We start from the raw sequence: 16,678 nt of genomic DNA on the forward strand, positions 1-16,678 counted from the left end.
CAGATTGGACATGGTCTGGCAGGGGCTGTTCCTTAAGCCATGTATACCTTCTAATGACAGATCCAGTGACTGCTGCCCTGCCTGAAGATTGCTTCTGTGAAGTACTGCATATTGTTGAATGAACTGAATAACTATGTTCTGGCAACCAAAGCAATTCAGTCCCTTCGATGGTATTGGATCTAGCTACAGGACAAGAAAATTGTAGATTGACTAACAAGAAGCAGGATTTATGCTATATGAAAATCATTAACTTTGTTGCTATTGGATAGTTCTGCCACTAGGATACCAGACATTTGATACCTTGAGATATAATAATGATTGGCTCACAGCAAGACACAGGAGATGTACTGTATGCAAACTAATGAGTTTTCATTGGTTATGACTATGTGTCTGGAACATTGATTGGTTTATTCTGTCTTTAAATTCAGGATGAGCACAGCCAAGACATGTGATCTGATGAAGGCTAGTAAGTCAAAAGAGCTCATCAGGGAATTTTACTGTGCTCCTGTTTTTCTTGTTTTTACTGAAGATTAAAGTTGTTTAACATTTTTACAGCTGTGGTGGAACAGAGGGTTTTTTCCTTCTACATTTATGCTTGGAGCCTTCAGCAATACAGCTACGTTTTCTTCAATTCAACTTAACGGAAGTGTCGTTGGTAGGTTTGAACCTGTGTGGTCTGTCTCTGTCTATCGTTATTTTTTTTGAAAGATCTGCTGTAGGACGGCTTACCGAAGCCATATCAGAATTCGATGACTGTAAGTGAAAATATCTGGCTACAATAAGGGCCCGCTGACCGACAGTTCTGGCACTGAACAAAGCACAGAAGCAACAACGGGGGACGTCGTGGTCTGGGCGCAAGCAAGTGACAGTTAGAATGGAAGTCTCGGTGTGGTAGTTGCTTTCCACAGGCGAGACAATTATGAACTTTTTCTGACATCGATTAGTGCAAGAAAAAAGGGATCCCCAACGGGGTACTTAGCTTTAGAAGACTTAACTTCAATCCCATAGAGGAAACTCGGGTAGCGGCCAACCAGCACTTGTGCGAACTGCTTTTGCTTCGGGCTCCACGGCAAGAAAGACTGGTATTAATGGCATCGGCTGCAGGCTACCCTGACAGGGATAACTAAATTGTGATGACTGCAACAGTGAAACACAAAGAACATCAGCAATCTGTATTTCTATCAAAAACAACATACCGAAGTGCCAATAAGTGAAGGGTGCACAAACAGGTTCATGCATTACTCCTTTTTGCTAGTCGGCAATTAGCTTGCTCTTGTACTCAGTGGTTTCAAATAACTACTTGAAGACACACTTCAAGTCTCCCCAAGAAGAGCAAAGACCAACAGGCCCACAATAAGGCAAAATGTATTGTGCATTTATAGCTTGGGGGGGAGGGGGTAATTTTATTGGTCAGAATGCATCAATAATGATTCCGTGGGCATTCAAAACCCTGGAGATGGAAATCCTCTAAGCCCTTGTGGGGTCATTTGCATATTTAGACCTTCACAGGAGAATGAAGGTATTTGCACAGTGCAAACTTAGCTTGTCTGGGTCTTTTTATTTTTGCATATAGCTTTTCAGTGTGACCCATTACTTATTGTTTTGGTACTTTTAAATAATGCTTTGATATCAGAACATCCAGCTGCGATACATATGGCGCAGCATCTTAACAGTACAAAGATTACAAACCACAAGCAGCAAAAAATGTTGCAACAATCACATGACAGTTTACGTACAACTTACTCTACCAAAATTTATAAAGATCTGCAAGCCTCAAGACGTATGACTGTAGATTTGGGTTAGTGCTGTTTACTGGCACAGCAGGGAGCAGGGTCAACACAATTACCATTTTACTACAATATGTACAGAATGTTTTACCTGTGCCAGAACAGACAAGGAATATTTTACTAGAAACTCTCATACATTTTACATAGCAGCTATTTGAATGGAAAGCACACACGACCACAAAAAAAAGACATTAAGCAAATCAAAGGGACAGAAAATCTTGTCCTGTGCAAACTCAAAGCTTTCAGCTTTAGAAAAATTATGGTTCCCTTACTTTAATAACACCCCCGAGTTTAGCATCTGCAACAGCTAACTGCTCATGGGCTTCCTTAGCTACGATTTTCTTCAGGATTTTCTTTAAGTTCTTGCTAAGCTTTCCTTCCACTAAGGCAGTGGCAGCTAGAAATCAAGAGGAGATTAAGAATTTTAGCCTCATTTTTAAGCACATCTTAATAAACACCATCATTAAATAAAAGCACCATCTCACAAACTCCACTTCAAAAGGCAATGCCAACCAGTTTTTAAAAATAAGGAAAACTACGGAAACAATCTGTTACTCTTGCACATACAAACAAATGCACACACACTCATTCCGAGCAGTGCAGTCAGAGACTGCTTTAAAACTGCATGGTATCAGTACATTAAAATCAGACACTTGCATAAGTACAAAGATAATTTCCTGACTTAACAGTCATTTGGTAGAAAGAATGACCATGCCATTCACAACCTTCTGCAGGACGGACTCTGAAAGGAGTGAAGTGGAGGCTTTCAAAGGACAAAAAAGGGAGTGATCTTAGAACAATTCATCCAAACAGTAATATGATCAACCATGTTAAGCACCACAAGTTTACAAACATGTGTAGGAGATGCAAAAAAAAAAAAAAAAAAAAGAAAGAAAGAAAATTTCTGAACTGAAAAATTTCCACATTAAACATGTACACATTCCTCAGGTTAATGTGGATAAGCTTAACCAAGAAAGCCCCACTGCACATAAAGCAGGTTACCCCCTCCCCTGAGTTAAGGGAATAAGAAAAGATTACAGTGGTAGTGGGAATTTAATGATTAAGAAAGAGACCCTCACTTCTTCAGACAACAGGGCCCCAATGACAGACCATGTTTGACATCCAAAGCTAACAAAAGGATAGAACCACCTTTTAAACTATAACTAGCAACTATAAAATAGCTATAATATGCTGTAATGTTTTCAATTTACTGTCCACACTGTTAAAGGAGCTGTAATATATATACTGCAAATATTTTGTGTAGTTTTATGGCGTTTCCACTGCAGCCAGAATTTTAGGAAGACCTAAATGACAGTAAAGGTATGCTTAGATAACAGCCGCAATGCATTTTCCCCCTTTTTATCTATACATGCTGTTTTACTGTTTATATTGTCAAAGGAGTATAGTCTGTAATCCCATAAAGTGGGCATATATTTGTGATCTTAATCACGAGGAATGAGTTCCCCCTGCCCATGTATTAAACTATGGCCAAATTACAGTGGTTGGCAATGGCACCAGTGAGGACGGAGTCCTGGAACACATGAAAGGTCAAATAGAAGACAGATGTGCAGCCTGGCCTCTTGGGTCGAGCACATACCATAAGCAGCTGGAGTCAAATACTACCCCCCCCCCCCCCAAAAACCTAGAGAGGTAATCTTTGGTTACAGTATCCAGAGGAATGTGTGGCTTGGAAAGGATGATTCACAGAAATATTCTCAAGTCCACCATGTAAAATGGTATTTACACTTGGACAGTTTTAACAAAAGGAAGGGTCTGGAAGCTGGTCCCACTGTACACTCAAGGGTCCACTGAAGAACCAGCATAAGAAACATGGTGAAAGTCACCATGAACAGACCAGACAACCATGAGGACCAGACTTTAAAGAGAACAGCTTGCAAACCAGACACATTCTGAATCTGTTGCAGAACTCATGACCAGACAGAGATATGTCCACTAAAAGAGGAAAAGATTCTGCAAAACTAGAAACGGTGCAGCCTATGAAGATGAGTGACTACTCGGGTATCACCTGGGACTTTCAATTCTTGGGCATAATGGTGAATCTTGCAAACAGCTTTAAAAGCAAATCTCTGGCAGCAATGAGGCTAGCAGCCAGTCATCCAAGCAAGGCAAAAACTCTGCAGCCTGACAGCTACTGCTGCTACACACATCTCATGGTTAACCCCCAAAAGCTGACACAAGACTGAATAAGTAGTGAAAATGACTGGCTCTATGTGGGTGTAAAGGGGTCTTCTGCACTTGCCAGTAATACCGAGATGCAGGTTTTTGTCTCCTGGAGGTCCAAAAGCACATCCGGTAAGAAAAACAGAATGCATAATTACCATACAAAAAGGGCTCACTGGATAGAAAGATTTAGGCTATTCAGATCAGAAAATGGCCCGAGGTCATAGGATCAGAGGAGGTTACTAGGCTACTGGGCCCTTATAAGCCTGGCCAAGAGTCCAAGTTTAGTCAAGTCAGCACCCGAAGCCCCTGTCCAGCAGGGACACAGGTGGAATTCCAGGAGTGTATTTTCCATTTCCCATCAAGTTATCCAGGTTGCGCTTAAAAAGGGATAATTAGGTACTCTGCTTGACATGGAGAGGAAGTCTATTCCATAGATGGTGGAGTCTCTGGGCCAAATCTGTCCCACCAAGAAGTCCTATTGATATCACAGACCAGGTTGAGGTCACATGTACAGGTTACTCAAGTGGAGCTCGACTTGCAGATATGCAGCAGTCCCATCAAGGCGGGGTACGAGATTGCTTTGTATGCCAGACAGAGGTCGCCTCTGAGGAGTCTAAATGAAACTGAGTAGAAGGACAGGGCTTTTCAGCCTAAGGTAGATGTTTGAGGCCCTGGATGCTCCTGGTGAGGGAACTTCTGTGGTCTCTTCAGCTGCTGCATGTGCTTTGCGAGGTACATGCTGAAGGGGGCGTTGTACTCAATAATTGGCCTTACAAGGGAAGAATACAGGGATGTTACGACCTCCTTGGTCCCAGGATGAGATACCTTTACTTATGGAGGTGGGCCATGTAGAAAGCTTTCCGTACAACGAAAGCAACATGGTGGTCAAATGTCAGGTTGCTATCAACCTGGGTGCCCAAATCCCTCACTACTGACTGTGTATTTTGAATGTCGTTATTAATGTTAGGACGTCACTCTCTCCAAAGGGGATGATGCATTTTTTGGCATACAGCTTGAGGCCATGTTTCTGGCACCGGTCATTTGTTTGGGTGAGACCCTCTTGGAATACGTCCACTTCACTTGGGGAAATGATGACCATGCCCAGCTTGCAGTTATCTGGAAACTTCGTCAGCCATAGGCCACTGGTTTTGGCCTGTATCTTAAGAGAAGTATACCCTGAAAAACAGAGTCCCCAAGACCAATCCCTGGGGTACGCCGCTCGTTACTGGTCTACTGCTTGAGATGGCTTCCCCTATTATGATTAGATGGGTTTTATCAGTGAGCCAGTTTGAGTCCCATCTGGTAACATATGGATTGATGCCTAGTTGAGAGAGTTTATGATGCCAGAGTGGGGAATAGCATCGAAGGCTTTGGCCAGGTCAAAGTAAGCAGTGTGTACCACATTCTCCTCGCCAATGGCTTTGGTGACTGTCTCAAAGAAGTTGACCAGATTTAATAGACATGACCTCCCCTTGACAAAGCCAAACTGTTGGATGTTGCCAATGTCCATGTTAATGAGGTCCATGACAATCTGTTCTATGGCCTGGCAAATCAAGCTAGTGAAGCTGATGGATCTATAATTTCCCAGATCAGTGGACACTCCACCTTTGTGTAATGGGATGACAGTGGCTGTCCTCCACTCGACTGGGACAAAGCCGGTACTCAGGCTTTGGTTGAATAGGGTGTCTAATGGTGCTTCAAGTTCATGTAGGATACAGCCTAAGATGTTACCGGGTCCCATGGAGGTTGTATTTTTAGCCTTTGAGAGGGCAGTGATGACCTGCTCCCTAGAGATAAGGGGTGGGGGGCAGGTACTGGGGATATCCTGATTTACTGATTGGGGGGGGGGGGTGTTGCCAAATCTGTCAGCTTGTAGACTGGCTATATCTACAGCCTTTGTGCATGTGGTGTCCTTGACCACCAGTTATGAACAGATCGGGGTGCTTCCTTTGAGATTGTGGACATATGTGAAGAAGGCTTTAGGACTGTCTCTAGTAGATGTGGCCAATTTGGACTTGAAGTTGGCTTTGGAGGATTTCACTAATGCTCTTATCTGCTTGTTCAGGCTAAGAAGAGACTGCTCCCAATTGGCACTTGCTCCTACTTAGTCCTGGACAGCAAGTTTTTCCTTTGTTATATAGTTTACTGCAGATGTCCACCAGACAGGTCTACTCTTCCTTGTGGAGAATGATTTTTGTCCTGTCTAGTATTCCTGATTCCATGCATCTATATAAATGCTCGTACAGTACTTTGGTGTAGATTTGTATATTGGTGCATATTGGTGCTAGTTCCTACCGAGAGGGAGGGGACTGTAAAGCTGTTTATGCCATCCCTCAGGATGTTGTAATCAGCCTTGGGGTTTTTTTTTTTACCCTTAGCTGAGGGGGCGGGGGTCAGGGGAGATGGTGACTTTGAAAGTGAATGCTTTATGGTCGGATCTTACCAGGGAGGACTATACAGTTGGGGTGCTGCAGTGGTTACTCATGTTGGTTAATACCAAGTCCAGGATATTACCATCTCTTGTGGGGGTATCGACTAGCTGTTCCAAGGCATTTGCACAGATTAAAAAAAAAAAAAAAAATCGAGGAATCTCTGGGCACTTATGTTCTGGCATAAGTAGTTTCTTCAATCTATGGTTGGGTAATAATTAAAGTCACCCAAGATCAGGCTAAAGGGGTGAATCTTAATAGACTTGAAGAGGCCCAGACAGGTTGAATGGACACAGAGTCAAATTTGAGGGGCCTGTAGCTAGCTATAATTGAATAGTATCTTGTCAACAGTTAAATGCACCTGGAGTGTCTCCTGTGCGTCGTACTGTTTGACCAGCCTGGAGGGGTGTGTGTCTCCAATATATATTGAAACTCCACCTCCTTTGACTTTGCTGCCCACAATTTGGGGTCTGAATGTATGATAGGAAGAGTAACCAGGTAAGGCTGAGGTGCTCTCATCAGCTTTGAAGCAGGTTTTTGTGACTGCACAAATGTAAGCATCTTCCAGCGTTAAGAATTCTTGCAATGAGTGCAATTTCATGTTTAGACTCCTAGCATTTAGCAGCATGCCCATTAATTTGCATTTTTTTTTTTTAATTCTTATGCTGGTGGCATCAACCTCATGACTTTTCCTAAAAAAAAGGCACTACAGGAGAGGCAAAGGCCTTTGCCAGAAGCCTGAAGCCTAAGTGAGACAGATGCAGACCATCTCTAGCAAAGCATCGTGGCCTGTCAATCACATCTTCCCAGGCTGTCAAGTACTGGATCCCCCTGGAATGACACCAGAAACTAAGCCAATTGTTAAAGTCAATCATTTTCTGTTTGTATATAGAGGCATCATTCTGGGTGACAGCAGAATGCTGCTTAAGGCTAGGAACATACCTGCCTGGGATACATTCAGCGAGCTCAATCAATCATGTTCTTCTTCATACAGTCCAGGGAGGTACGTCAAGTCATTCACGGCAACATGGACTATCACAGAGTCATAACAGTAGCTGCTGTTGAGAGATTTGAGTGTGTGCATGATTTGATGGATTCTGGCAACTGACAAACTAAGTGTCTTTCTCCTTATCCAGCCTGGTGAGAGGCACATCTGTGTGTCTCATAATGGGAGTACTTGGGCCCTTTTTAGAAACCTAGAATCATGAGTAAAATCATGAATAAAAGTCTAGCCTTTCTAGCATGTCTTGACTTCTTGGATGGCTCTTTGTGCCTCTAATCTTGCTGCTTCCTTCTGACAAGGTGGAATATCCTGAAGGGCAGCAGACAAGTCTTGGATGGGGTCAAAAAGGAGCTGGAGTAGCATCTGGATAATAGGACTCTTGCCACATGCCAAGAGTGATGGCTAACAACTTGCTTAGTGGAAGGACAGATGGCCATCATGTGCTTTTAGATGGGAGCAGCAGGTCAAGACTTCAACAGAAAGACTTCTGGAATCTACATATGCGCACATATAAAATTTAATATCTTTGAGGAAAAGTTATAAAATAAAAATAAAGTTCTCCAACACTATCCTTCACATGAGGTTCTCTTATAAAGATGCACAACTTCAACCTGTGATGCTGGGGTTTTTCAAAGCACAATAACCATGCGAGCCATCTCATCACAGGTGGGGAAACAACTCAAGAACATGGTCTGGGGACCAAGTGGCTACCACTAGGATACGTTTAACACTGGAAACAGTGTATTCCTATCACTAAGTCCTCATCCTGTTTCTTCACAAACCTCCTAAATCTGTGATAAACACAAAAAGAAGTCACCCCCTGGTCTTGAGTCAAGTCTGGAAAAAAACACCAGCCCACCCCTTGTGAGCCCAAGTACTTCATTTCACATTTGGCCTTTGCCCGGACCTCAGAGGGAGAGCATTTGATGGAATGGAACAGATGCAGACACCATAACTACATCCTGCTAAGGCTTCTTGACAACTCTGTCCTGGCCTGTGGGGGTGGAATGGCAGAAAACCAGAAGCAGAGTCCCTGGACCATCTCTTGAATCAATGGGGAGGGGGGGGGGGGGGTGCGTGCAAAGATGCCTGTACTGCTGGCATCAGAATCAGCAAGGTCTCCAACCCAATGGTCAAAACTGCCACCCCTAAGGGACTGACAATGGACGATGCCAGACATATGGTTAAAGCCAAAAAAGTGTTGACCCTAGCCTTAGGACTAGTCAGTTAATAGTGATCAAGGCTGAAGCAGCCATCAAACGCCTGACTGAGGTTGGTGGCCTCTATGCTGAATGCCAAAAAGTACAGTTTTGTACCTACCATAAATGTAGATGTTCGAAGATCCACATTGCTGCAGTCCTTAACACTAGGGTAGTCCGCTGTCCTCGGTCGGCCCGAATATCAAAGTATTAGGCTGACGTCGGTCAAGGCGCTTAAGACTGACATCAGGACGTCAGGGTACAAATGCGCATGACCGACGTCATATCCTCAGTCTTTTCTTGCCCCAGATGTCAGAAGACCCTAAAAAGAAAGGTCAAAACCAAAAGACAGCAAAAAACAACCAACCACCCTTGCACTAATCATATGTACAATATATACACTATCCACAATATTCACAACCCAAACCACACAACCGCCTCTAACTACAGAGGGAAGGAGGGAGGTAATTGGACTGCAGCAATGTGGATCTTGAACATCTACATTTATGGTAGGTACAAAACTGTACTATGTTCTTCATCTCACATTGCTGCAGTCCTTACACTTGGGTAGAATCCCAAAGCAGAGGTAAGGGAGGATGGCAAAACTATAAAGCAGTAGGAGCTGCCAAAATGCCCTGTAAAATTGCAGTGGCAAAACCAGCCCTAGATTTAGAGTAAAGTGGAAGGTGGTAATGCTTAGAGAAAGTATGCACTGAACTCCAAGTAGCTGCCTCCAAAATATCTTTAGTTGCCACCCCCTCAAAAAGCTGTAGAAGTGGCAGTAGCCCTAGTGGAATGAGGCCTAATCCCAGCTGGAATCTCCTTACCATGATGGGAATAACAGAAAGCAATACAAAACCCAATCCACTTAGAAATAGTTTGTTTTGACACAGGCTTGCCCTGAGAACTCAAAGCAAAAGAAACAAATAACTGCTGAGACTGCCTGAATCCTTTAGTTCTGCTCAAATAATATCGCAACTGCCTGTGTATATCCAAAGTGTGCAAAATCTTTTCCCCTTTATTTTGGGGTTTGCATAAAAGTAGGCAAATGAATAGTTTGGTTTAAAGCCACACTAGAAACCACTTTAGGCATAAAGGAAGGATTAGTACGCAAAGATACCCTATCCTTATGGAAAATTAAGAAAGGCTCAACCGCCATAAGGGCCTGTAATTCAGAAACCCTTCTCGCAGAGGTAATGGCCAACAAAAAAGCAGTCTTCCATGATAAATATTTCAACTCGGCAGTAGCTGCAGGCTCAAAAGGTTGTAGAGTGAGTTTCTCCAACACAAAATTGAGATCCCAAGCAGGAGTAGGAGCTCGTGGGGTCTTATATTCTTTGCCCTCTAAGGAATTGCTTAAACAAAGGATGAGAAAACAATGGTGGGTCACAGTCATAGTGAGCAGAAATTGCTGCAGCATGAACCTTAATAGAAGAGAAGGACAAACCTTTGTCCAGTAACTCAGTAAGATATTGAAGAGCCACACTTAAATTAGGCTGAGAAACATCAAATTCCTTTGCTGTACTCCAAAATAAAAATCTCTTCCATTTATCTGCATACACTTTCCTTGTACTAGGCCTTCTGGCCTCCAAAATAACATTCAAAACTTGCTGTGGAAGCTGAGACCCTCCAGGGTTTAAAACAGAATATGCCAGGCTGTTAGGTGAAGAGAGTGAAGTTTGACATTGAGTAAATGACTGTTCTCCTGAGACAGCAGGTGTGGAATCAAGGCAAAGGCCATGGAGGCTCCCGTACCAGACTTCTCAGTAATGGGTACCAGTGCTGTCGAGGCCAATCTGGAGCTATTAAAATCATCTTTGGCTTGTCCTGTCTGACCTTCAGGAGTACCTTTGGGAGGAGAGGCAGAGGTGGAAAGGCATACACATGAAGATTGCTCCAATTGAATGAAAGAGCATCCACTTTCCAAGCTGTGGGATGAAACCTTTTTGTGCAAAACTTTGGCAGCTGGTAATTTAGTGGAGAAGCGAACAGATCTGTGTCTGGGGTTCCCCATAACACTGTCAATTTCTGAAATACATGAGGATCCAATTTCCACTCGTGGGGATCCATAATTTGTCTGCTCAACACATCTGCTAAGGAGTTCTGTGCTGCCGGCAGAAACCTTGCCTGAAGATTCAGCTGTAAACTGAGAGCAGTCTCCCACAAAATCATTGCTTGTCTGCATAGAGGATAAGAATCGTTCCCCTTGCTTGTTGATGTACCACATGACAGTTGTGTTGTCTGTTAGAACCAACACCTGCCCTGGAAGAAGTAAATCCTTGAAAGCTATTAATGCAAATTGGACTGCTAACATCTCCTTCAAGTTGATATGTAGATGTTGAAGTCTGGCAGGCCACGTGTCTTGTACCCACTTTCCATTTAGATGAGCTCCCAAGCTTTGTCCGAGGCATCTGTCGTTAGAATCTGACTAAGCCTCTGGTCGGGTCACAGAGAGTCCCTTGTTTAGGTGACATTCCTGAGCCCACCACAAAAACTCCTTTTGAATGCAAGGTATTATCTGAATGACAGTGTCCATATCTTGGCAGTGCTGTGTCCATACATTTTTGAGATACCATTGTAGCTTCCTCATATGCAGTTTGGCATTGGGAAGCACCAGAATACAAGATGCCATGAACCCCAAGGCTTGAAGGACTGTCCTTGCAGTCAGCCTGGACTGATGAGACAATTGATGGAAGTAAAGAGAAAGATTCTTTTGTTTGTCCGGGTTCAAAAAGGCCATCTGGGATGCTGTATTCAGTCTCACACCCAGAAAGCACATGTCCTGTGAGGGTACTAGACTGGACTTTATTTCGTTCACAGAATACCCCAGGCATCTTAGCACTGCTATCACATACTGTAAATGATGAAGAAGTTCGTCCCTTTCTTGGGCCAGAATCAGGCAATCGTCCAAATAAGGATAGATCTGTATTCCTCTTAGCCTGAAGAAAGCTATCACTGGAGCCAGAACTTTCGTGAACACTCTGAGCAGTAGATAAGCCAAAGGGCAATGCAGAGAACTGATAATGAGAAGTCCCAGCCCGAAAACGCAGATACTTCCTGCAACTGAGCCTGATAGGAATATGAAGGTAAGCCTCCTTGAGATCCAGAGTCACCATCCAGTGATCTTTGCCCAGCAGAGGCAAAAGCTGTTGTAACGTCAACATTTTGAACTTGGGAATGTCCAGATATGTGTTGAGGATAGATAAATCCAAAATTGGTCTCCACGTGTTCCCCTTCTTTGGTACTAGGAACAGGCGAGAATAAAATCCTAGGCCCACTTCTGGTAGAGGGACGGTTGTATGGCCCCTATTTGAAGTAGCAGAGAAATTTGTTTGTGAGCCTCTAGTCTTTGCTGAGGAGGAACGTCTGGCATGCCTTTGAAAGGAGGCAAGGTATGGAAATAAAACTTGTAACCTTGGTGTATGATATCCAATACCCATCTGTCTTGAGTAATCAAACTCCAATTTTCCTTGAAGAGTGCCAATCTTCCTCCCAAAGGTGCTGCCAGGCAAGAAGGATCTGGCAGCTGAAAAGGTAGGTCCATTGGGCCTGTTTACGAAAGGACTGGCCCCTGCCCTCACCCGAAGACTGTGCAGGTGAACTCCCAGTTCTAGGTCTGAAGGAACTCTGAGCTCTGCCCCTACCACGTCTAGATCTACCCCTAGACTGAGAATCATAAGAAGGATAAGTCCACCCCCTTAGCAGGCCAATTCCTACTAAACTTCGGAGGCTGAACTTGCAAAAAATCCTTAACAGCCTGCATAGACTTAGCCTTGTCTTCCATTTTCTTCAAGACTGACTCCACAGGTGAACCAAACAACACATCAGACTGTAAAGGAGCATCCAAAATTCTTGTCTTAACATGGTCAGATAAATTCTGATCCCTCAGCCAGGCGTGCCTGCGAAGAACTGAACCAGTGGCAGCCACCCTAGACGAGGCCTGTACAGCATCAAAACCACATTGCAAAGAATGCTTACCCACCTGTTCAGAGACATGCACCAAATCTTGTAATTCTTTACACTCAATGCCTTCCGCCAGAGCATCTACCTTAGACTTCAATTGAGAAAGAAGATAGTTTTGATATTTCAACATGTGAAACTGGCAATTCAAAGCCCTCATAGCTAAGGTGGAAGTATAGACTTTCTTTCCCCATCTATCCAAAGCTCTGGCCTCTTTATCTGGAGGAACCGGATTTTTTACAACAGAGGCCTTGACACCCTTAGGTCCCTGACTAACAGTTTCTGGGTCCGCCCTAGGACTCTTATAAAGATATTTATGAGCCTCAGGCACCCTGTAATACCTATCAGGGTAACAATATTAACAGGAGCAGGAGGCAAAGAATCAGGATTAAGTGAAGCCTCTGCAAACACATCTTCCACAACATCCAGAACAGGTGGTATAGCCAAAGGCCTATGCTGGGGTAAAAGCAAAAATTCCCTAAGCCTTTTCCTGGAATCAGAGAAGTCCTGACCTTCCCACTTAAAATGTTCCCTCATGGAATGAAGAGTCTCTGAAAAGAAAAATCCTCTGGAGGAGAAGCAGAAGGAGTCGAATCATCTGCATCAGAATCAGAATAAGGAGAGTACTCCTGCAAGTCTTCAGCCGAAGACTCTGAAACATCCGAAGCCTGCTCAAAACTCCCCAACTCTGGTTCCACCCTAGGCCTCTTATCAGGAGGCAAAGAACCTCTAATCAAAGTAATTAAATCTTCTGCCATTTTAAGCATGTGCTTCTTGGGCACAGATCCTGTTGAACTAGGAGTGACACCAACAGAAGCTAAACCTGGCCTGCCTCTGGGAGAAGCCTTGGAAACAGAAGGAGAGGGCCTAAGCACCCTAGGAAGGGAGGGGGTACAGTAACCTGAGAAGCCCCTTCAGCCTGACCTGCCTCCTGAGAGGCCACATCCTGCAATATCAAAGTCTCCCCTGGGACTCCAGAGAAGCCTCCGGGCGGAACCACGGTTCCACTGGCGCCTCTAAAGAACCGGCGTCCGCACGGACTCTTCTTGCCTGGGTTTAGCTGCTTTGTCTTTGCGCTTCTTCGAAGAAGCGGCGGCCGGAGCATCCGACGGCATATTATAATTACACCGCTTCGAGAAGACCAACCTGGCACAATCTAACCTTCGGCAATAGTGCGCTTTGAACCTAGCACAAAGCGACACCCAACAACGTCGTGCTCAGGCCCCAAACAAGGAATACACAAAGCACGATAATCTCTATGCGGTATCTCCTTCCCACAAGAAATACAGTTATTCACTTTTTCTGACATCCGGTAAACCACTGAGGCAAGAAAAAACTAAAATATTCCCCAACGGGGTACTTAGCCAACTTTGACTCGGTCTGAAACTCCGACTGAAAAATTTCAGAACGCCGAACGGCACTTGCAACGCTGCTTCTGCATCGGACCATGCGGCAAAAAAGACTGAGGATATGACGTCGGTCATGCGCATTTGTACCCTAACGTCCTGATGTCAGTCTTAAGCGCCTTGACCGACGTCAGCCTAATACTTGGATATTCGGGCCGACCAAGGACAGCGGACTACCCTAGTGTAAGGACTGCAGCAATGTGAGATGAAGAACATCCCTAACACTGGTGATGAATACTTGACCTAGAAAAAAAATGAGGTTGAGGAAGACACTGGACACAGAGGTTCCAAGGTCAACAACACTGACGACAACACCAACAGATACACTGAAACTATCAAGGAAAAGGGTAGCAATCGCAACTAGGTCACCAACGTCAGAGGCAAGAGATGGCTTCAAAGGGACTGGAGCTTACAACTTCCCTAGACAGGAAGGGTCAGAACCCAAATTAAAAAATATGGACAGAGAAGGTGCTATTAGGCCTGATGTTAGATCAGGAACACTTCATGGACAAAGGGTAGGGCCCAAGTAGCATGGGAAAGAGGTGCCAAACTGACCAACTCCTGCCAATCCTACGCATCCTGGTAACAGATCCTACATTACCATAAGCGTACCTATCTGAGCACTCCTTTTTTCAAATCCTTATCTTTAGTTCACTCACCAACTACCATTAGGCACCACCAACAAATATTTTTCACACAAAAACAAATGTGCATTAGTAATAGTTTTTGTTTCTAATAAAAAACATTTCAGAGCATTTGTTTTTACAAGCATGTGCTCACACACAAAAAATCCATCTACACCCCTTAAAAAGGTGAAGGCAAACTTATGACTTGCAAATTATCTTATGTGCAGAAAAATCACCACAAATGCTATGCTATGGTTCACACAGCACTGTGTTGGCAAGTCCAAGAATGAGGTACCCTAACCAATACTTCATCTTAGAATGACCACAGCTTAATCCCACTAATAGCCTTCAATGCTGTGTTAAAAAAAACTTCTGGATGAAACCTGAGAAGGCTATTCAGAAAATTCATACATGTGTTAAAATAATCTGACACGCCTCTAATAATTTGTAGCCAAAATTAGACCTTTGCTTTGCACATGCACTGTGCTGCACAGTTAGCTTAGGAGGGACTTCAGAGCACAGGTAAGCAAGTTTTCATTTATCCTAGGGAAATGCACTACACGAGAGTAACACCAGCGGGTGGACACTACCACACACAGTTACAGCATTTACAGAGACAGAGGTCATGCTGGACGTGGTAACAGCCAAGACAACACTTAACCCAGGCCAGAAGCGATTTTAAAAGATTAAATACAACAAAAGATGGATAACTTAAGTTTTTCAAATTTAATTCTAGTCAAGGGACAGATTTTTGACCCCATTAAATGCTTCTGCTGCCTCAGTGGTAGTGACGAACAGCTGAATGGCAACACTATGTTTCAGTCTGAAGCATACTGCATCACAGGCAACAATGTAAAACACATACAATTCAGGAGCACTTAAAGGCAGCCTGCAACTGCTCTCTCTCTACTTGCTATGTTCCATCCTCCAGTTCAACAAGCTGACTACACAAATGCAATTCTCCATAAAAGCTGTATTGTCCACATTGAATGAATTTACCTGCAAGAGCCTCAGTTGTATCTTGAAACTTCTCAAAATGTTTAAGCTTTAGTCTGGAGAGAGAGAGAGAGAGAGAGAGAAAAAGAACTTTTAAAATACAACAATGGTTATAAATCACAACTTCAAAGAAAAAAAGTTTCTGGTTATATGACAAGACCACAGCTGGGGGAAAAGGAAAACTCCTCCACAGTAAAAGAAGTTATGTACTCACCATAATGTTCCATCTGAGTAGTTATACTTCATTTTTCTGCAACCTGTGGGTATTCGGATCAGAGCCAACAACTTTTTTTCTAGCATCTGCTCAGAGCTCCTCCCCCTACCCATAATACACCACCATCTCCTATCTTCCCTCAGATAGAGTTTGCTGCAACCATACATTTTAGCAACTCAAACTAAATAAACCTAACATGTTTATTCACATGAAAAGGTCAGGGGAATGGAGGGTGGGAAGGCTGCAGAAAAATGAAGTATAACTACTCAGATGGAACGTTATGGTGAGTACATAACTTCTTTATCTGAAGTAGTCAACTTCATTTTATCTGCAACCTGTGGGACAGAGTCTCCAGCTACTCAAAAATCCTGGGAAGACCTCATAGAAGGATATTCTAGAGCACCGCAAAGCCAAAGGATGCTCTCCCTCTGGAAATCAGATTTAATTTGTAACGACAGATGAAATTATGTGAATTTGCCCAAGTTGCTGCTGCACAAATGTCATCCAAAGGAACCTTAGACCAAAAAGCAGCAGAAGTCGCCATGGACCTGGTAGAGTGAGCTTTAACCAGACCAGGAGGAGATAAACCTTTGGCTTTGTAAATATGTAAAATGCAGTGTGATCCATCTGGCTAAAGAAAATGGCCTTTCCCAAAAAGGGCTTAGAAAATGAGACGAATAATTGATCAGACGTATGGAAGGGTTGCGTTCTATGAAGATAGAAAAAAAGTTGTCTATGAACATCTAACAAATGAAGTTTATATTCACCCTTGTTCTGAAAAATTGGGAAGAAAACAGGTAAATTGTTTGGTTTATATTTGATTAAGATGCCACTTTTATTGGAAAAGAATGATTTGTACGAAGAGAGACCCTGT

At 43.5% G+C, this 16,678-nt stretch overlaps 1 protein-coding gene and 1 non-coding gene across 3 annotated transcripts in view; both read right to left on the bottom strand.

Annotated features, from left to right (window-relative positions):
- NOP58 (NOP58 ribonucleoprotein) overlaps positions 1 to 16,678 on the bottom strand; it is a 581,042-nt gene that overhangs the window by 498,619 nt on the left and 65,745 nt on the right. For both annotated transcript variants that reach the window (XM_044075099.1, XM_044075098.1), the window contains 2 exons: positions 15,594 to 15,646; positions 2,060 to 2,184 (listed from right to left, as the gene is read on the bottom strand). In XM_044075099.1, coding sequence (XP_043931034.1) covers positions 2,060 to 2,184; positions 15,594 to 15,646 — 178 coding nt within the window. The remainder of the gene's footprint in view (positions 1 to 2,059; positions 2,185 to 15,593; positions 15,647 to 16,678) is intronic.
- LOC122805124 lies at positions 15,363 to 15,449 on the bottom strand. The gene has a single exon (XR_006365326.1). It is a non-coding gene; the product is annotated as a small nucleolar RNA SNORD70 (small nucleolar RNA).

The sequence above is a fragment of the Protopterus annectens genome, chromosome 6.part0 (genome assembly GCF_019279795.1).
Source record: "Protopterus annectens isolate FY-2018-M chromosome 6.part0, PAN1.0, whole genome shotgun sequence".
Classification (NCBI taxonomy): Eukaryota; Metazoa; Chordata; order Ceratodontiformes; family Protopteridae; genus Protopterus; species Protopterus annectens.